Below are 22,404 nucleotides of genomic sequence, written 5' to 3' on the forward strand. Positions count from 1 at the left end.
AGGGCCTGTGCTGTACAGGATGTCCCTCAGAGGCAGTGGGCTGCTATCCTATGGCTATCATTTAGTGGAAAAGGTAGGGATAGGCTCCTTACTGTGAAGGAAAGTGAAGCCAATGATTACAAAGTTCTTAAGAATGCACTCCTGGATGGTTATGGCTTAACCACTGAACAATACAGGATAAAGTTCAGAGAGACCAAAAAGGAGTCTTCACAAGACTGTGTTGATTTCATTGACCATTCAGTGAAGGCCTTGGAGGGGTGGTTACATGGCAGTAAAGTTACTGATTATGACAGCCTGTATAACTTGATCCTGAGAGAGCATATTCTTAATAATTGTGTGTCTGATTTGTTGCACCAGTACTTGGTGGACTCTGATCTGACCTCTCCCCAAGAATTGGGAAAGAAGGCAGACAAATGGGTCAGAACAAGGGTGAACAGAAAAGTTCATACAGGGGGTGACAAAGATGGCAACAAGAAGAAGGATGGTAAGTCTTCTGACAAGGGTGGGGACAAATCTAAAAATGAGTCTTCATCAGGCCCACAAAAACACTCTGGTGGGGGGGGGGGCCAAATCCTCTTCTAATCAAAACAAGGAAAAGAAACCATGGTGCTATTTATGTAAAATAAAAGGCCATTGGACAACAGATCCCAGTTGTCCAAAGAAAAGCACCAAGCCTCCTACCACTACAACCCCTACTGCTACACCTAGTGTCCCTATTAATAGCAGTGGTGGTGGGAGCAAACCTACTAATAGCCAGTCCAAGGGAGTAGCTGGGCTCACTTTTGGTAACTTAGTTGGGGTTGGTCTTGTTAGGGAGACCACAGAGGCTGTGTTAGTCTCTGAGGGGGCTATTGATTTAGCCACCTTAGTTGCTTGTCCCCTTAATATGGATAAGTACAAGCAGCTACCCCTAATAAATGGTGTTGAGGTTCAGGCCTACAGGGACACTGGTGCCAGTGTGACTATGGTCATAGAGAAACTGGTCCACCCTGAACAACACCTACTTGGTCACCAGTACCAAGTAACCGATGCTCGCAACAACACACTTAGCCACCCCATGGCTGTTGTAAATCTCAACTGGGGGGGGTTACTGGTCCAAAGAAAGTTGTGGTAGCCACAGATTTACCTGTAGACTGTCTACTAGGAAATGATTTGGAGACATCAGCTTGGTCAGATATGGAGTTGGAAGCCCATTCAGCAATGCTGGGCATCCCAGGGCATATTTTTGCTTTAACCAGGGCTCAGGCCAAAAAGCAAAAAGGACAGGGAAGCTTGGATCCTGGAACAATGGACCAAGTGCTCCCTAAAGCTAGGGCTAGTAGAAGTAAAGCACTTCCTACTATCCCTCCCTCTACAGTGGATTCTACTTCTGAGGAAGAAGAATTTCCACCCTGTGCAGAACCTACACCAGAGGAGCTGGAAGCAGACACTGCTGAGCTTTTGGGTGAAGGGGGGCCTGCCAGGGAGGAGCTGAGTGTGGCACAGCAAACCTGTCCCACACTAGAGGGTCTAAGACAGCAAGCTGTCAAACAGGCTAATGGGGATGTCAGTGACTCTCACAGAGTTTACTGGGAGGACAACCTCTTGTACACTGAAGCAAGGGATCCTAAACCTGGAACTGCCAGGAGATTAGTGATTCCTCAGGAGTACAGAAAGTTCCTCCTAACTCTTGCCCATGACATTCCCCTAGCTGGACATTTGGGGCAAATGAAAACTTGGGACAGGCTTGTTCCCTTGTTTCATTGGCCTAGAATGTCTGAGGACACAAAAGATTTTTGTAAGTCCTATGAAACCTGTCAAGCCAGTGGCAAGACAGGTGGCACCCCAAAGGCACCCCTTATTCCACTGCCTGTGGTTGGGGTTCCCTTTGAAAGGGTAGGGGTTGACATAGTTGGCCCCCTGACCCTCCTACTGCTTCAGGCAATAGGTTTATCTTGGTGGTAGTGGACCATGCCACAAGATACCCTGAAGCAATTCCTTTAAGGACCACTACAGCACCTGCAGTGGCAAAGGCCCTCCTGGGAATCTTTTCCAGGGTGGGCTTCCCAAAGGAAGTAGTATCAGACAGAGGAAGCAATTTCATGTCTGCATACTTAAAGGCCATGTGGAAGGAGTGTGGTGTGACTTACAAGTTCACTACACCCTATCATCCACAAACAAATGGACTGGTGGAGAGATTTAACAAAACTCTCAAAGGCATGATTATGGGTCTCCCTGAAAAACTCCGCAGGAGATGGGATATCCTGTTACCATGCCTCCTTTTTGCCTACAGGGAGGTACCCCAGAAAGGAGTGGGCTTCAGCCCCTTTGAACTCCTCTTTGGACACCCTGTTAGGGGTCCACTAACACTTGTCAAGGAGGGTTGGGAACAACCATTAAAAGCTCCAAAACAAGATATTGTGGATTATGTACTTGGCCTCAGATCAAGGATGGCTGAGTATATGAAAAAGGCCAGTAAAAACCTTCAGGCCAACCAAGAGCTCCAAAAGCAATGGCATGACCAGAAGGCTGCTTTGGTTCAGTACAAACCAGGGCAGAAAGTGTTGGTCTTGGAGCCTGTGGCCCCAAGAGCACTCCAAGATAAACGGAGTGGTCCCCACACAATTGTTGAGAAAAAGGGTGAAGTCACCTATTTAGTTGACTTAGGCACTGCCAGGAGTCCCCTTAGGGTGCTCCATGTCAACGGCCTGAAACCCTACTATGACAGGGCTGATCTCACCCTGCTCATGGCAACTGATGAGGGACAGGAAGAAGACAGTGATCCTCTACCTGATCTCTTCTCTTCCACAGAACAAGATGCTCTTGTGGAAGGTGTAGTTTTGGCTGTTTGTCTTACTGCTGAGCAGAAAGACCATTGCATAAATCTCCTGGGTCCGTTTTCTGAACTCTTCTCTACTGTGCCAGGTACCACTTCTTGGTGTGAGCACACTATAGATACTGGAGACAGCTTGCCTGTCAAAAGTAAGATCTATAGGCAGCCTGACCATGTCAGGGACTGCATAAAGCAAGAGGTGCAGAAAATGTTAGAACTGGGAGTGGTTGAGCACTCTGAAAGTCCATGGGCTTCTCCTGTGGTACTTGTACCAAAACCTCATTCCAAGGATGGAAAGAAGGAAATGCGGTTTTGTGTAGACTACAGAGGTCTCAACCAGGTAACCAAAACTGATGCTCACCCTATACCCAGGGCAGATGAGCTCATATATACACTGGCATCTGCCAAGTATCTAAGCACTTTTGATTTGACTGCAGGGTATTGGCAGATCAAATTATCAGAAGATGCTAAACCTAAAACTGTATTTTCAACCATTGGAGGACATTACCGGTTCACTGTAATGCCTTTTGGATTGAAGAATGCACCTGCCACTTTTCAGAGGTTGGTGAATACAGTCCTGCAAGGGCTGGAAGCTTTCAGTGCAGCATATTTGGACGATATAGCTGTCTTTAGCTCCAGTTGGGATGATCACCTGGTCCACCTATGGAAAGTTTTAGAGGCCCTGCAAAAGGCAGGCCTCACTATCAAGGCTTCAAAGTGCCAGATAGGGCAGGGTAAGGTGGTTTATCTGGGACACCTTGTTGGTGGGGAACAGATTGCACCACTTCAGGGGAAAATCCAAACAATTATTGATTGGGTTCCCCCTACTACTCAGACTCAAGTGAGAGCCTTCCTAGGCCTCACTGGGTATTACAGAAGGTTCATTAAGAACTATGGCTCCATTGCAGCCCCTCTTAATGATCTCACATCCAAGAAAATGCCTAAAAAGGTATTATGGACAGCAAACTGTCAGAAAGCTTTTGAGGAGCTGAAGCAGGCCATGTGCTCTGCACCTGTCCTGAAAAGCCCTTGTTACTCTAAAAAATTCTATGTCCAAACTGATGCATCTGAATTAGGAGTAGGGGCAGTCCTATCACAACTTAATTCTGAGGGCCAGGATCAACCTGTTGCTTTTATTAGTAGGAGGTTGACCCCTAGAGAAAAGCATTGGTCTCCATTGAGAGGGAGGCCTTTGCTGTGGTCTGGGCACTGAAGAAGTTGAGGCCATACCTGTTTGGCACTCACTTCATTGTTCAGACAGACCACAAACCTCTACTTTGGCTAAAACAAATGAAAGGTGAAAATCCTAAATTATTGAGGTGGTCCATAGCCCTACAGGGAATGGACTATACAGTGGAACATAGACCTGGGAGTAGCCACTCCAATGCAGATGGACTCTCCAGATATTTCCACTTAGACAATGAAGACTCATCAGGTCATGGCTAGTCTTATTGTCCTTCGTTTGGGGGGGGGGGAGGGGTTGTGTAGGAAAGTACCATCTTGCCTGGCATGTTACCCCCATTTTTCACTGTATATATGTTGTTTTAGTTGTATGTGTCACTGGGACCCTGTCATCCAGGGCCCAGTGCTCATAAGTGTGCCTGAATGTGTTACCTGTGTAGTGACTAACTGTCTCACTGAGGCTCTGCTAATCAGAACCTCAGTGGTTATGCTCTCTCATTTCTTTCAAATTGTCACTAACAGGCTAGTGACCAAATTTACCAATTCACATTGGCTTACTGGAGCACCCTTATAATTCCCTAGTATATGGTACTGAGGTACCCAGGGTATTGGGGTTCCAGGAGATCCCTATGGGCTGCAGCATTTCTTTTGCCACCAATAGGGAGCTCTGACAATTCTTACACAGGCCTGCCACTGCAGCCTGAGTGAAATAACGTCCACGTTATTTCACAGCCATTTTACACTGCACTTAAGTAACTTATAAGTCACCTATATGTTTAACCTTTACCTGGTAAAGGTTAGGTGCAAAGTTACTTAGTGTGAGGGCACCCTGCCACTAGCCAAGGTGCCCCCACATTGTTCAGGGCCAATTCCCCGGACTTTGTGAGTGCGGGGACACCATTACACGCGTGCACTACATATAGGTCACTACCTATATGTAGCTTCACCATGGTAACTCCGAATATGGCCATGTAACATGTCTATGATCATGGAATTGCCCCCTCTATGCCATCCTGGCATAGTTGGCACAATCCCATGATCCCAGTGGTCTGTAGCACAGACCCTGGTACTGCCAAACTGCCTTTCCTGGGGTTTCACTGCAGCTGCTGCTGCTGCCAACCCCTCAGACAGGTTTCTGCCCTCCTGGGGTCAAGCCAGGATTGTCCCAGGATGGCAGAACAAAGGACTTCCTCTGAGAGAGGGTGTTACACCCTCTCCCTTTGGAAAATGGTGTGAAGGCAGGGGAGGAGTAGCCTCCCCCAGCCTCTGGAAATGCTTTCATGGGCACATTTGGTGCCCATTTCTGCATAAGCCAGTCTACACCGGTTCAGGGACCCCTTAGCCCTGCCCTGGAGCGAAACTGGACAAAGGAAAGGGGAGTGACCACTCCCCTGACCTGCACCTCCCCTGGGAGGTGTCCAGAGCTCCTCCAGTGTGCTCCAGACCTCTGCCATCTTGGAAACAGAGGTGCTGCTGGCACACTGGACTGCTCTGAGTGGCCAGTGCCACCAGGTGACGTCAGAGACTCCTTCTGATAGGCTCCTTCAGGTGTTGCTAGCCTATCCTCTCTCCTAGGTAGCCAAACCCTCTTTTCTGGCTATTTAGGGTCTCTGTCTCTGGGGAAACTTTAGATAACGAATGCAAGAGCTCATCCGAGTTCCTCTGCATCTCTCTCTTCACCTTCTGCCAAGGAATCGACTGCTGACCGCGCTGGAAGCCTGCAAAACTGCAACATAGTAGCAAAGACGACTACTGCAACTCTGTAACGCTGATCCTGCCGCCTTCTCGACTGTTTTCCTGGTGGTGCATGCTGTGGGGGTAGTCTGCCTCCTCTCTGCACTAGAAGCTCCGAAGAAATCTCCTGTGGGTCGACGGAATCTTCCCCCTGCAACCGCAGGCACCAAAGAACTGCATCACCGGTCCCTTGGGTCTCCTCTCAGCACGACGAGCGAGGTCCCTCGAATCCAGCAACTGTGTCCAAGTGACTCCCACAGTCCAGTGACTCTTCAGTCCAAGTTGGGTGGAGGTAAGTCCTTGCCTCCCCACGCCAGACTGCATTGCTGGGAACCGCAACTTTTGCAGCTATTCCGGCCCCTGTGCACTTCCGGTGGAAATCCTTTGTGCACAGCCAAGCCTGGGTCCATGGCACTCTAACCTGCATTGCACGACTTTCTAAGTTGGTCTCCGGCGACGTGGGACTCCTTTGTGCAACTTCAGGTGAGCACCGTTTGATGCATCCTCGTAGTGCCTGTTTCTGGCACTTCTCCGGGTGCTACCTGCTGCTGAGAGGGCTCCTTGTCTTGCTCGACGTCCCCTCTGTCTCCTGACGCAATTTGCGACATCCTGGTTCCTCCTGGGCCACAGGAGCATCCAAAAACCCTAACCACACGATTTGCAGCTAGCAAGGCTTGTTGGCGGTCTTTTGGCGGGAAAACACTTCTGCACGACTCTCCATGGCGTGAGAGATCCGTCCTCCAAAGGGGAAGTCTCTAGCCCTTGTCGTTCCTTCAGAAACCTAAGCTTCTACTGTCCAGTAGCAGCTTCTTTGCACCCACAGCTGGCATTTCTTGGGCATCTGCCCATCTCCGACTTGCTTGTGACTTTTGGACTTGGTCCCCTTGTTCCACAGGTACCCTCAACTGGAAATCCATCGTTGTTGCATTGCTGGTTTGTGTCTTTCCTGCAGAATTCCCCTATCACGACTTCTATGTCCTTTGGGGAACTTTAGTGCACTTTGCACTCACTTTTCAGGGTCTTGGGGTGGGCTATTTTTCTAACCCTCACTATTTTCTAATAGTCCCAGCGACCCTCTACAAGGTCACATAGGTTTGGGGTCCATTCGTGGTTCGCATTCCACTTTTGGAGTATATGGTTTGTGTTGCCCCTATCCCTATGTGTCCCCATTGCATCCTATTGTAACTTTACATTGTTTGCACAGTTTTCTAAGACTATACTGCATATTTTTGGTATTGTGTACATATATCTTGTGTATATTTCCTATCCTCTCACTGAGGGTACACTCTAAGATACTTTGGCATATTGTCATAAAAATAAAGTACCTTTATTTTTAGTATAACTGTGTATTGTGTTTTCTTATGATATTGTGCAAGTGACACTTGTGGTAGTGTAGGAGCTTCACTCGTCTCCTAGTTCAGCCTAAGCTGCTCTGCTAAGCTACCATTATCTATCAGCCTATGCTGCTAGACACCCTATACACTAATAAGGGATAACTGGGCCTGGTGCAAGGTGCAAGTACCCCTTGGTACTCACTACAAGCCAGTTCAGCCTCCTACACACACCCACTGCTGCAGGCCCACTAGCAGCATTTGATTTACAGGCCCTAGGCACCTCTACTGCACTTTACTATGGACTTATTAGTAAATCAAATATGCCAATTATGGATAAACCAATCACCAATACAATTTACACAGAGAACATATGCACTTTAGAACTAGTTAGAAGTGGTAAAGTGCCCAAAGTCTTAAAGCCAACAAAAACTGGTCAAAACAATTAGGAGGAAGGAGGCAAAATATTTAGGGATGACCCTGTAAAAAGGACCAGGTCCAACAGCCTTATGCAGTGCACTTTCAAAATGAGTTCCTATAAGAATTATGTTGACTAAATAATTCTATACGTTCACATCTGGCACAAGGTTGTTGATATGGTCGTAAAACCAAGGATTGAGAGAGACCATGAGCCCCTGTTGTTAACCTACAAAAAACTTAAATGTGCACCTTGTGGGAGGAGTGAGTCAACAGTCACATTCCTTCGCAGTAACAAGTAAAAGGAAAAATATAAAGTGGACCAATATTATGTCATCACAGGATACCACATACCAAGTTTATGAAGCACTTGTACCGATTCTATCTTTATATGCTCACAATGATATAGATGATAAAGGTATTATGAAATCTTGTTGAAAAATATTTTAACTTCTTGAAACAGTTTTTTATGGAAAAGAGAGGAAGTCCATATGTTGATCATTATGGATTATATGATAGTAACTGTAGAGCAGTACAAATAATTGATCTATGAAATAAAGAAGGATGAGAAAGCAGAAAAAACATTGTCCGACAAACTATAAAAATATCCAAATGCTGTTAAAGAATCTATGGGAGGCAATGTATTGGAATGATCTTCAGGAAGCCTGCATATCAAAGAATGAAAAGACTTTCTGGTATATCATTGTTCATGGAGAATGGTGGCACTCTATGAAACTCAAAATTTATATCCAACCTTATGAATGGATTTACCATTTCTCCAACTTATGTAATGACGCTATTGACTATTTATCCCTTCCTTGCCCTTCTTTATCTAATAGAATCTTAAATGTGTCTTCACAAAATACTATTCTGGGAATTAAATTCATTTTGAATGATAATCTGAATGCTGAAAAAGCCCAAACAATTAGTAAGGATCTTGGCCCAGATAAAATTCACAACAATTTATTTCACTCAGAGCCCTTCTTTTGGGGTGTTTTCATAAATGAACTGTTGAATGCAGTAGCAGCTGGACTAACAATCCCCAAATTATTCAGAGGGGCAGAGTTCATAACTGTTTATTAAAAGAGCTCTTAGGCCAGTCCAAGGAACTATTGGCCAATACGTTTAATTGGTAATCTGTAGAACATATTCTGCAAGCAGGTGTTAGACCAATTAAACCTCTGGATGGCCAAAAACCAAATACTTTTCCATTTGCAAGCTGGTTTTAGGACGAGGGTTACTACTATTGATTAGGTCTTCTGTTTCCATAGGGTTAAACAGAAGATTGTTGACCTGACGCCAGGAGATCTTTATGGGACTTTTGTGAGTTGACAACTGCTTTCAGGCTTGTGCCACTGAAACAACCTTAGGAGGTACTGGAAAGCAAAATAATCTGTCTAGGCTTGCTTTTAACATTAACTCAGCTACATGCAGAAAATGTTGCACAAATGGCAAGCTAAACAAGAAAATACCCATCAAAAGAGGCGTTAGGGACTGCTCTACATAAATTATTGTGTTCCATTTCTGTTAGACCTTCTGAATGATTCCCCAAGTATCTCTGGCCAAAAAGTACCTGAACTTCCATTTGCAGCAGATACTTTGCTGCTGTTTAAAACTCCTATAGGTCTGCAAGTATTATAGGAAAGATTCAGCTTCTTCTGCTCTGATTATAGGCTTGACATTTAAACAAGTAAGGCAAACTTTATGGTACCCAATCCCCACAATTCCCACAATTAATTCAAATCCAAACATGATACTGTTATAGAGAGGGTTCATGAATTCCACTATCTGAGCTGCTGCTTCATGGATTCTCAAAAGCCAATTTAATATTGAATACTGAATGGCTAGCCTTCTTAGAACATTATGGCTTGATGCTGCTTTTAAACCTATTTCACATTTTGTGTCCATAAAGCCATTAATCTATTGGATGTGCAACTGGGCGACAAGGGAAATACTTCCCTATAGAGAGGCCATGAAAAGTATAATCCATAGTCCTGGTGCCCTCTAGTTTTTCTCACGTTTTATGTAAAATCTTGGCTTCAACATTTTGAGCTTGGTGGCTTTTGGGGTAACCCTACAATGTTACCTACAAACGGTTCACAAATAGTTCACATCAGATATAGGCAGATATATGACCAAATGTGGTAGCCAGTAGCCTAACAAATGCTTTTTCAGAATCCAAATGAGATCTGAAATTTAAGTATTTCTTGGACAATATCCACCCCTCGACCCCCGTCTCCCCACCATTAAAAGAGCACTTTACATTAAGCTCAAACAGGATGTTTTACCTTTAGGAGTTTTCATTACGTGCCTGAATCCTAGTGAGTTTCCCAATCTGTCCTGAGTGTAATTTAGAGGATGAAAGTGAGGAGCATGTGTAATCTTCATGTATAAAATATTTAAAATCAAGGTGTAAATGGATTATACCACTATTCAAGCTCCTGCTGATTAGACACTACAGAATATGTATATTTGTGGTTTCTAAGTTCTTGGAATCAGCTTGGTCGTTTAGAGGCAATTTGTTTAGATTAACCTTTGTTTTATGATTATGTGTCTCAAAAATGTTTTTAAATACTGTATTTTACTATCGTATATTATTTTTGATGGATCTGTGAGGCGATCAAACAAAGAAATAATAAACTGATGGACAGTTACATATATGTTTTCAACAGGCCTGAAGAATCTTTACAAATGCAGAACTGACACAGGGCTATGTGGTAGAGGTATAGCTCCGTGTCAGCAGAAATAAAAGCTATGGCTGAAGCTATCCACACATTCTTTCTGTGAAAAGGGGCACCTTTTTGAGTGGTCTTTCTATCTTTATGCATTGTTGTATACTGGCATTTTGCTCTGTGCACTCTAGCACTGTAATTCAGTGTCACGAAGCATTTGCTTTGTAACTATGACATGAAAAATGGGCTACACTGATTTGGCTTATTTAACGTTCCTATTAGGCAGTGATAGGTTGATACAGGAAATGCACCGGTGGCAGAGAAGTTAAATGTTATATGGTTGGAAAAGTATAGCTCCGGGTACACTAATGTGGGCTAGCTGGCTGCAGCTATAAAACCCAGAAGTAACACATGCCAGATGAAAGTGTGCTACTGTAAAGAACAACCTACTTTTGTGCATTTGTTAAATTGCCCCTAAGTATGTCCTATCATCCTCATGGTTTAGGGCTTATGGTATAAAAGCTGGCTCTCTAGATATAAATTTTCAATTTTCTATTGAGAGGCCTGGTTGTGAATAAAAGTTTAGTTTGACAGTTGTGTTAGAAAATATGCTAGAAACTTGATTAAAGGTCCATTTTTATGGGCGAGCGCAAAACGCTCTGTCCATAAAGTAATCTCTCTTTGGGCTTCAAACCACGCCCAGGTCAAGTCAGTCTCTTTCATTGGTTCCTGGGCTTGCTCTTTAAAATCTGCTTGCTTTCATTTGTGAAAGGCATGCATACGTCATGCCTTTTCCGGTGTTTAGCCCGCCTACACAGCACCAGTAAACTACTAGAAACATACGAGACTCTATGTTTTAAGCCTGGTTTCTGGACTACTTTATCTGTTAATTTTCCCCGCAGTGCGATTGTGCTGGGGTTTACATAGCGCGATTGCACTCCGTTTTTTCATTTTTTTCATTTCAGCACGATTGCGCTGCATTTTACATAGCGCGATCACACTGTGTTTTTTTTCTTTTTATTTGTGTGGCAAGAAAAGTTAGGTTAAGAGTTTACAACGCAAATAGCTCCAACTCAAGCAAATGCGAGCCCCGTTGTATTTAAAATGCTTGTTTAATACTGTCAACAATCTAGTTCAGTGGTGAAGATAGATTTTTACGAGCTATGGCAGAAACGCAATCTAGTACCTAGCATCCTGATAAGGACTGAAAAGGTGCTTTGCTAGGAAACAAAACCTTCTTCCAAAGGCAGTAAAAGTGAACACTTAAGAAGGATTCAAATAAAGTACTCACACTATCTAATTTAGTATAGTGTATATTTTAATACATTTATTTGTGGTTGACAGTTACTCCTCTTTCTTGTTAGTTGCCACGGAGTCCTACCTGAAAATGATGTTTAGCATTTGGTAATCTTTTCTATGTAGTTTCTATGTAGTTTCTCTCACACAGAAATAAGGGTTACGATGCACCGGATGTGCAGTGGACACGCAGCGGAAATTTTTGATTGCCGGTATCCTTTTTTTAAATTCTTTTCTCCAGTTTTTAATATTGATTTTAAATTCATTTTTTAATCACTGGTCAGCGGCCCTAAGCACACCAAGGTTCACACAATTGAACTTGTATTTAGTAATATCACTGATTTAAGAGTTCATACTCCTCTACCGCTCACCTGCTCCGACCATTTTCTATTTGCTCTGAAACTTCCTATCCCCTCCGCCTCTATCCTTTTTGTGTCGAACAAGCGGTTGGGCCGCTGTTGGCCCAAGCTTAATCTTACAAAATGGACTACTATACTAGAAGATTCCAGACCCCTCTGATCAAATTACTTTATTGTGAGATAGATTCAGTGAATGGATCTCCAAGTCACTGGATACTGTACTGCCGATAGAGGCCACTACGAAAGGACATTGCAACAGGAAATCTCCCTGGTTCACGCCTCATTTATTGGAGTTAAAAATGGAGTGTAAACGCTTGGAGTGAAGGTGGACAAAGTCCTGCAATAACATCACAAAATCCGACTGTAGGAAAGCCATTAGAAACTACCTTGTAGAAATAAGATCTGCTCAAGCCACTTATTACGCAACAAAAATAGAAGAGTCTGCTAATTCTCTCAAAGAAATCTTCTACGTTTTTCAAGAGATTGTTCAGCCTGTTTTACCTTCTGACCCTATTAGGCCTCCTTGGAACACAGTAATAATCTTGCTTCCTTCTTTCAAAAGAAAATATTGGATATTTATTTGGCCTTCCCTGATAAGCCTGCCCAGGATGTCAACCAAGTCAGCCAGGTCGCGGCTCGACAAATAATGGCTTCTCTCTCGGACTTCCCTCTCCTCATGGAAGAATCAGTGATACGTCTTCTCCATTCTATAAAATCTGGGAACCCCTTGGACCCGGCACCTCCCTACATTCTTGCTCTGGGGTCAGATATCATTGCCTCTACCAGTAATCTACTTTAGTTATCTCTCCCAACAGGTAAGATTCCATTCCACTGGAAACATGCAATAGTCAAGCCGCTACTAAAAAAAGCCTCATGTTGATGCAGCTCTTTTGAACAACTAAAGGCCAATTTCTTTGCTTCCTGTTGCCTCTAAACTTGTAGAAAAGCATGTCATCAGGCTTTCTTGAGGACCACAAGATCTTACATCCTACTCAAATGGGTTTCAGACCTCAACATAGTACTGAAACTGCTTTGCTTCCAGTGGTGGAAGACCTAAGGCGCAGTCTTGATCGAGGAGGCTCTGCTGCTATCATTCTCCTAGATCTTAGTGCAGCCTTTGATATCGTAGACCATACCATTCTGATAAAAATAATTTTTAAAGCTGGTAACAATGGCTCTGCTCTAAAATGGCGGTCTTCCTTCCTGGAGAATCGCACAATCCAAGTTCTTGATCAATCATACCTCTCCGACAGCCTATGCCTTAACTGTGGGGTGCCTCGGGGATCTTCCCTGAGCCCCACACTTTTTAATCTCTATAAGTACCCACTGGCAGAGATTGTAGCTCCTTATGGTCTGTCGTTGGTTTCTTATGCTGACAACACCCAGTTGGTGATCTCATTCTCCTCAATGCAAACTTTGATCATTCCCAACTAACACCCTGTCTTCAGACGGTAGCCCGATGGGTGGCTGACTGCAAACTAAAACTAAATGAAGACAAGACAGAGGTGATGTTATTAGGGAATAATCTTCATCACAGGTCCCTTTATTCAGTCCCTGAAGGGCTGGAGACTTTACCTCCTCCACAAATAGCAATAAAGAGTCCAGGGTTGTGGTTGGGCTCCTGCCTCACCATGGGCCATCAATTAAAAAAGCTGGCTGCCACTTGTTTCAGACTGTTAAAACTATTGAGGAAAAACTTTCTATCTCACCCCTTTTTTTGCCAAGACGCTTATTGTTCAAGCCTCATAATCCCGCGTTTGGACTATGGAAATGCTCTTTGCTTCATTTCACCCCAGTATGTGGTGAAGAGACTTCAGGTTGTAAAGAATGCCACCGCTCGTCTCCTGAAGAACCTTCTAAGACATCAATCGGCTAAACCTTCCATAGCCACCCTCCGTTGGCTCCTGGTGGAACAACGTATACATTTTAAGGCCCTTTGCATTATGCATAGAGCACTGCACAACAGGGGCCCTGCTCTTTTGAGGCTCATAGCCTCTCATTATACCCCCTGTAGGCCTCTCAGATCGAGTACGGCCTTTTTGATGAAGATCTCTATGGTTAAGAGAACACAGTGGTGTTGAAGATCCATTGCTCATAAAGCTGCCAAACTTTGGAACTCCCTCCAACTGGGGCTTCGTCAAATCAGTCATGAACTCTCCTTTCCCCAAAATTTGAAAACCTGGCTGTTTATGGTTTAATCAGGTGTCAACGCAGTTTGCTCTGTTCCGCTTTAGCATTGAGAGACCTTTGTGTTGCCATGTGCTTTATAAATCTTCTCAACTAAAACTATTGGAGAAAAGTAGTTCAAGTTTTGTTTACCTTTGACTATGGGTTAAAGGGGACAAGTATAGAGGTTCGGGGTTGAAAATTTCCTACACAGGAACAGCATATTATAGAAATCTTTTGGAAAACACTGCTTGCTCACCACTCCTGTGGCAAAATACACCAACCCTGCCAAACATAGCAAAAACATCTATTTTATCACGATGCAGTTTCTAAGAAATATAGGTGTAGTAGACAATGGCCTTGAGACGTAAATACAGGAGTTCTAAGTGTTTACTCAAAACTTTTAAAAAGTTGAAATTCCTGTTCTACCTTCTTCTCACATGAGCAGGTAAATGAGGGAGAAAGCAGAATCATAAATGTTGTGCCTTAATACCAGTGCTTTATTACAAACATGCCATTGAACATAAATGCCTTAACCTACAGTATGCTGATGTTATATGACTGAATTTCAATGACGGACCTGAAGTACACAGTGACTTTGATCTGTCTACAAAGTTTCATGTATTTCTGAGGAGCAGAAGCCATTTGTTCATTCTACCTCAGCAGCCACATACAAATTAACCTTGGTCCTGCTCCATTAGGAACAATCTAGCCTGAAATGCCTAGCAAGGTCCCCTTTGAACACCAACACATGTAACCTCAGACCGGTTTTGACCTATTTGGGCCTTTTCATTACGGTGCAGCTTGAATCTAATGGTACAGTGAGCACTGGACCGATGTCTGGAAATACCTGCTGCATTTAGATCACAGCACTGAGGAAAGCAAACCAGAGGTATGTGGACTGCTTTAATTAAACTCAGTCACTGGTAACTGCTTGGGCCACATTCCAGTCCATTGTTGTTTTGCCCACCAATTCACCTAAAAAAGGAGACAGTCATATTCCTTGGCCCTGCTCCAATAGGAACAGTCCTGCCCAAAATGCCTGATAAGTCCCTTCTTAACTGGAACACAAGCAAACCCCAGACTGGTTTCAGCCTATCAGTTTGAGTCCTGTGGTATAGACAGCTTGGGAAACATATCGGGGTAAATCTGTCACACTTAAAGAATAATGCTGAGAAAAACAAAACCGTGATGGGTGGAACGCTTGAGTTAATCTCAGCCGCTGCTAATTGCTAAGGCCCCATTCCAGTCCATCATAATGAGAATATTCATGGTGGAAGTGAAGGAGTCTGTGTGTTGATGCCACAACAGCTTTGTCACCGACTATTTTTACCTAAACAAAAGATGGCAGCGTTTTCTACTTAATATGTTAGATTGCACACATATGCCTCTCTTTAAACACTACTAATTACAACATGATTTGCACTAAAACATCGAATACTGGAATACAACATCGATTTTTTTCTAAAAAGAAACAATATATCTGACATTTTTAAATGTGCATGTTTTAATTTGTACTCTCTTAGGGAAAAATAGTTCGTTCAAATCATTACAAGTGACTGTACCTTGTTTTCTGAACAGAGCCATAGTGGAAATGCAACTGGATAAGCGCAAGTCCAATTTATGACTGATTGTTGCCCGCATTTTAATTTTTGGCTGATACTTTACTGAATGCTTTACCATGAGATTACACGTTACGCACGCAGAGCGGGTGGAGAAGATTGTTGTGTTCACCTAGCAGGACTCATTTGTATGGATGGTTCCACCTGATTCTGCTGGCATTGTCATTTCTCACAAAATTACTTGGAGGTCTGAGTGTGGTGAAAAAACAACACGGGAAAAATAATAATTTTACCCCTCTAGTACTAGGCTGTTTTAGAAAGAGGCAAAGTCATTGCATCAGAGGACTCCAGGTGCAGCTCTGAACTGACAACTTTCTATCACGAATAATTGTTTGGAGCAATGACAATGATCACACCTCCCACATGCAGTGGAGGTGATTCTCAGACATGTGACACCATAAGCGCTCTGGGCATACTTTGGTGCATAATCTTTTTCCTACTTGTCAGTCATACATGTAAACAAACCTTTCAACGTTGTGGCCTCCGTTGCTTGCGAAGATGTTGTTGCCTCTGTGCTGAAAATACAAAAAACATGTTTTAAGTATGAGTTTCATCCATTAACAAAAGAGTCAGTTTAGTGTTACCTTCACCCACGGTCGGCCAGACTTATTTGGCGCTGTGAATCCCTAGGGCAGCTATGCGCTCTACTAAATGCTACAACATAACATCTTAGGAACAGTTACAATAACGACCCGGGCAAAATGTATCAAACTGTTCACGGGTCACCACACAGGATGAAATGAATGTAAGGAGTTTCTAGGCCTGAAAATGGAATGCGTCTTTCTGGATGCTGCAAATGCTCCTGTTTATTTTGCTTTCTACCATCTGCTCCCCACTCCCCCTGCACCCACTCGCTTCCCTTTCATCCCCCCAGCACTCTGAGGCAAACTTCTATCAGCATATAGCGTCTTATAATCCATGTTGTAAGTACGAACATAAAGATAAATGAACCAACAAACCCCTTGTCCATGTCCTACAGTACATGCAGTGCAACTATACCAAGATAAGGGACAAAAGGATTGATGACATTCAGGGTAAGCGAACAAATAGGTTCAGCACTTTTGGAAATCTGAAAGAAGGAAAAGATATTAGAATGATCAAAGAACTAAACAGAAGACATGAAAACAGAGATGGCACCAGGATGTAGATATCCGCAGCCCAAGCGCTGCATTACATACTGAAAAGGATATGTCAGCTAGGTACAAAGACCTAAACACTTGGGGCCAGATGTACAAAAGTTAGTCTTTGCGATTACCAAATGGTGAATTTTCGCAAATACTTTGACACTTCCCAGTGGGACACAAATAGTCCTACCTCATTAGTATTAATGAGATTGGTCGCAATATGCGAGCCACTATGAATGGAAAAAATCACAGGGATGGTGACCACCATCCCTGTGATTACTCTTAAATAAAGCAATCTTATTTTGGTCAGTGGGACCATTGTAAGCTCTCCAAAAATATTTTAACATCCATACTCACAGGGGAAGGGGTTCCTTGGAGACCCCTTCCCATTTGCGAATGGGTTACCACCTCCTTTAAGAAGTCAGTAAAATGCTAATGTTTTGCAAGCGCATTTCAATCACAAAACATTCACCCTTACCAATGTGGTTTGGTATTAGGAAGGGACACCCTAAACACACTCCTTCCTAATACCAAATCACAAACCCAATTGGCGATTCAGTAATAGGTTACTGAATTTCAAATAGAGCCTCTGTACATAAAAAAAAAATCTTTTTAGCGCTGGCAAACTGACTGATTCAGCTAATCGGACCATTTGAGACTGCTAAAAGGTTTTGTACATCTAGCCCAAAGAGGCCTATTCACAAGCTGCATTTTATATATTGTTTAGTAGTACTAAAATAGTACTAGTAATGGTAATCAAAATGCTATTCATACACTTCTCCACACACACCAGTATTTGTTTTAGTGGTAAATGTGGGAGAGGAAGAGGAGAGTGCCTGGAAAATGTGGATACTTATTACTAAAGGGAAGAGTTTAAGGGAGGAGCAAGGAGGGGTTTAGGAAGGGACAAACACCAACCCATGAAAGAGTAAGCCTATTGCTATTCACAAACTGCCCTTCTATAGTTACTATGTGAAAAAAGGACTTAAAATGGTCTCCAAATCAGAGCTGCGGTAAGTACAGCAACACAAATGGCATCTAGACTCCCACAGGAGTCCCACAGGAGACAGTAGGGCTCCTGGCTCACACAGGACTCAAGTGGGATTGGGAAAACATTTTTTTTTTAAAAGCAAGAATGTGGCGTGGAAGTCCGTGGGTGGTTGTCTGCTAATGCGGGCCTGCCCGCCTGCGTGAGGTTTGGCTGTACGCATGGGGTTGGGATCATTGGCAAACCAGAAGCAGGCCCTGCGGTCTCTGCAGTGCATGGCCAAAAGCAGTGTGCAGAGGAATTGGCTGCTGACATATCATTAGAATTAAATATTATTTTAGTTTAAAAAATAGAAATCAACATTAAAACAAAGGTTAAAGTGGAGTTATATGTAAGTAAGGTAGTAAGATTATAACTTATGTTTAAAAAAAAAAAACTTTGGAAATTCACTGAAAAAACAAAGGTTAAGGTGGAATTATACGTAAGTCTTCTAATAATAGAAAAGCTTGCAGTTTAAAATAAAAAACACTGAAATTCACTAGTTATAAATAATTGACATAAGGTTAACAAGGACAACAATAGCCTCATGCTGCACCCAAAGATGAAAAATTGGCTCAGCTCCTTGCAGGTGATAACTTCTCCTGATACTCTGCAACAAATGCCAAGTCACTGGGTAGTACATTGACCCATGCCTTTGCTTCAAAGAGAATTCAGAAATGAATCTTAGATGTACTGCCACCTATTCAGCTTTCTCCCCAAAATGTAACCTTTAATGATACTCTACAATTTGTGATCCATAATTCAGCATTTGCTCTTTTAACATCTCTAGTGCAGATATGCTGCTGGCTGACGTCCCATCTTCATCCTCACCATTCTCAAGATAATGTTCCATTCAATGTCTTACCCAATCACTTTGAACCACAAATAGGACCACATCGCTCCCACACTCAGGAAACTCATTGGCTCCATCTCATGGCTTACATACAATTCAAGTCGCTGTCATTTTCACAGAAGAATATCCACCTAAACAACTAAATTACTTCCCACATAAATACACATTTTCTGGCCGTGCTCACACTGCCCACAGCTTAATTCAAATGTTACTTGAATATCCAAAAGTAAAAAATGAGTTCCCAGAAAATAGCCATTCTTCTCATTTGTCCCTACTTTCTGAATAGATCTACTCTTGCAGGGGAGGCAGGTCCCAAAATTCCTATTATTGAGGACACAAATATCAATATGCTTCTGGTAAACACCTTCCTCCCTCCTTATCCAACCTCCTACTGCTTTGGTCCTGTGCCCCTGGAAGCTCACTTTCTAATTAGGAACTGGTTTGCATTGTTGCTACTCTGCCTTAATTAGTTTGAATATTTGTATTTAATGCATACATCATCACACTTTTATCACCATTTGCATGAAATTGTTGTTTGCAAAGGTTTAGGCCATGGGTCAGTCTAAAGAGATCTTGGTTTCATACGAGGGTGACAAAAATTGCCCTCTCAGGTAATTAAATTCTATGCAATTTTTAGAAAGGAATACGTGGTCATTTTATCATCAGTATTGTTACTGATAATGGGAACATCAGAAGGCCTCTACTGCTGATCATGTGTTCTTCCATCTGGTAGGGAGTAAGCTTGTGCAAAATGTTTTGCTCAGAAAAAAAGTAATTTTAGGCAAAAAATTGATTCAATTGACACCCCAGAATGGTCCGGTTAGAGACATTCAAGCTCTTAAAAATATAATATAATAGCATACAATATATCCATGACAGTACATTACAAGTATTTTGCAGGTCACTTAAGAGCTTGGTGACAATATAGCAGAATGAGGCAGAGGCTGTTTTTTTTTAGTTTTTTTTTTTATAACGGCGCAGATCTCCAAGGTGACTTGCAAAATCCTTACAACATACAGCAGAAGATATGTTATTCCTCATAATACATGGTCACACCTTCACTCTTCCCACAAACCACATAAATTCTTGGTATCTTGCATTTTCATATGAAAGTGACAGCATGGTTACAGACATGAAGAATAAAAGTCAAATCTATACTTCAAACTCAAATACACCATTAATTAATTAATTATTATTTGCAAAACAAAATTAGAATTAGTTTACTTTTTAGGTCAAAACATATTGTAGCTCAGAATGCGTACCAACATTCAGGGAGAGTCTGCCTTTCCTGTATTTGCCTATAGCATTAACAAAATAAACATGTTGCCATATATATCTCGCTTCTCTTGATTACTGTTCACTTTAGAAACACAGATCAAACTGACAAGTCGGTTCATCATTTGATGATCTGTGACCTGTTCTTCTCCTTGACTGCTGGCACTAGTTATTAAGTTATCACAACTCAACTGTGATAATTTACTACAACTGAGCAGCTACATTATTGTTATTACAACAGATTAGAGACATCGCACTTTGATTGTAATAAGGAAATAAGTAAAATTAATGTATATAGGGATTGCAGACTCCCATGTAGTGTAACATAACATAACCTACCATATCATTACAGAATATAACATAGAGCCTAAACTTGCAACTTCCAATCAGTGGAAATTTGTATCACAGCGCATGTCACTGGAACCTGCAGGTCTGTTTTTTTTGTTTTGTTTTTTACTTTATCCCACTTTGAGGTTTGCAGCTTTTCATTTTTTGGTTTACCACCTTGAAATCAAATTAGATACAGCTGTCAGGTTAGCACCTCCTTCATCAGGGCGCACCCGCCATTTTGATCCGACGGCTCGTGGGGTAGCCGCAGGTGCACTTCAATCCTCATTCACTCTTTGAGGACTGTTGGAAATGTTTTCAGTATGTTTCATGACTTTTGTGTTTTGAGTGCATTTATCAATGTAATACGTGGTCCTTATTGATTTCTATTGGGGATATTTGTGTTTTGCCTTCACATTTGAATCTCTTCATAATTTTTCTTTACTCTTGCTTTATTTTTCTTGTTAACATTTTGCCTTTATACTGACGCTTTGCATGAACATTAAAGTTCTGCATTTCCTTACTGTATTATGTTAAAAGATTGGTTTATTAAGAACTGCACCACAACACCTGTCTGTAATTTCTCAATGGATTGCCTTCTCAATCTGGCCTAGTTACCAAAGATGAGCTAATGTTATAGATCAGGAAATGTCTACCTAAATGTGCACGTTCGATATTAGCAAGAAGACCTCAAGCACTTGCAACACTCCCTGTGAAAACATGTTCGCAAGTCTGTATTTCTAATGTGTATACATTGTAAACGTATTGCACTTATTTTTTTATTGATTAATACATTGACATTGATACGTGTTTACCTCTAAGGTCAGGGCTACTGCACATTAGCAAATAGGTCAGATTCGATATAGGTTGATTTTTGAGTATCTAAACCTTCAGTTGTCCATGTTGAGGAAAGTGTTAACAGGCTCACAAGCATCGCCAAGGTTTGTCTGGAAAAAGACTAGAGCTTTCAAATTCTGGCTGACAGAAAGAGTTCATTGTTCACCACTCGACCAACCAATGTTTATCCTGGGTACAGGGCTCGTTTTTGCATTTGAAATCTCGTGTCTCACAAAGGAGCTGTTTAATAAGCCTTAGTAGGTCGACATACTCCATAAATACTACTTGCAAAGTGTGCAGAAAACTTTACTTTTATCGCAGCAATGTCTTTCGGTAACATTGCTACATCGCCTCAGCAACCAGCTACAACTGCTGAGCCAAAAGAAAGATATGTAAAACCGAAACAGATCAAAGCAGTCCATGTTTTACAACCCTGATGGGCCCTGCTCCAAGAGGACAGAAACTAGTCCGGATCTTAAATGTACAAGCTAAACATTTGAGACTGGATTTAAAATACAACTAAAGGTGTTTTGCTCGCTCTGAGGTTGAGCCATTACATCATAGATTCACACGGTCCTACTTCTTCGCACTGTATCATTTATCTGTGTGATTGTGAGTGCAATGCTCCCACCTGTTTTTCCGTCACATTGACCTGAACGATGTGGAAGGTTTTCCTGTACTACATAAAACACATACTTCTCAATAAAGCGGTGCTGCGCTCCCATGTCTTCGCATTCTAACTATGGGGAATGTTCAGCTAGGCAGATCCTTTGCTAGTGGAACGTGGGGCAGCCCAAAAGCCCTTACATTTTCCGACAGTCTGTTGCCTTGAGTTGTGAAGAAATAACTGAGGAGTGCCACTTTCTTTTTGTTATCCTTGGTCGTTTTAGCGTGGCTTTCTTGTAGCGTACTGTGAAGGTTTTCTAAAGATCATTTGGTGTAGGTCCAAAAAAGTCTTTTGGCAGCTAGTCAGTGCTGAAGGTAAGCAATTACAAATAACTTCATAACTTCTACTGTTTTTGTAAAAGCTGTTTTTTTAATTAATTGTCCACACCAACCTTCACTGAGCATACAAATAATGTTTTTGTTGGCTTGGTTTCAAATCTATTTAATATTGCCTGATATTAAAGTGCTGTGACAATGCAAAATGTCACAAGAACTCTTATTGTTAAATGTTGTCATTTCACAACACAAGGCAACAAGCTACCATTCTGGAGTAATTCTAAAAATAACTCTAGATCCCTGTATGAAAAGTGAAACTGAATGATGTGATCACCGTATGCATTTTTCATACAGGAAGGACCCTTTGACTAGCTAAATTCATAGGGTGGACGTCTCTGGGGCAGCAGTGAAAAAGCTGGAAGACCACA

At 42.3% G+C, this 22,404-nt stretch overlaps 1 protein-coding gene across 1 annotated transcript in view; it reads right to left on the reverse strand.

Moving 5' to 3' along the window:
- Positions 1–22,404, reverse strand: part of IMPG2 (interphotoreceptor matrix proteoglycan 2) — a 658,631-nt gene that overhangs the window by 303,177 nt on the left and 333,050 nt on the right. Inside the window, exon 7 of the mRNA XM_069203500.1 lies at positions 16,057–16,106. Within this exon, the coding sequence (XP_069059601.1) occupies positions 16,057–16,106 (50 nt within the window). The remainder of the gene's footprint in view (positions 1–16,056; positions 16,107–22,404) is intronic.

The sequence above is a fragment of the Pleurodeles waltl genome, chromosome 8, assembly GCF_031143425.1.
Source record: "Pleurodeles waltl isolate 20211129_DDA chromosome 8, aPleWal1.hap1.20221129, whole genome shotgun sequence".
Lineage (NCBI taxonomy): Eukaryota > Metazoa > Chordata > Amphibia > Caudata > Salamandridae > Pleurodeles > Pleurodeles waltl.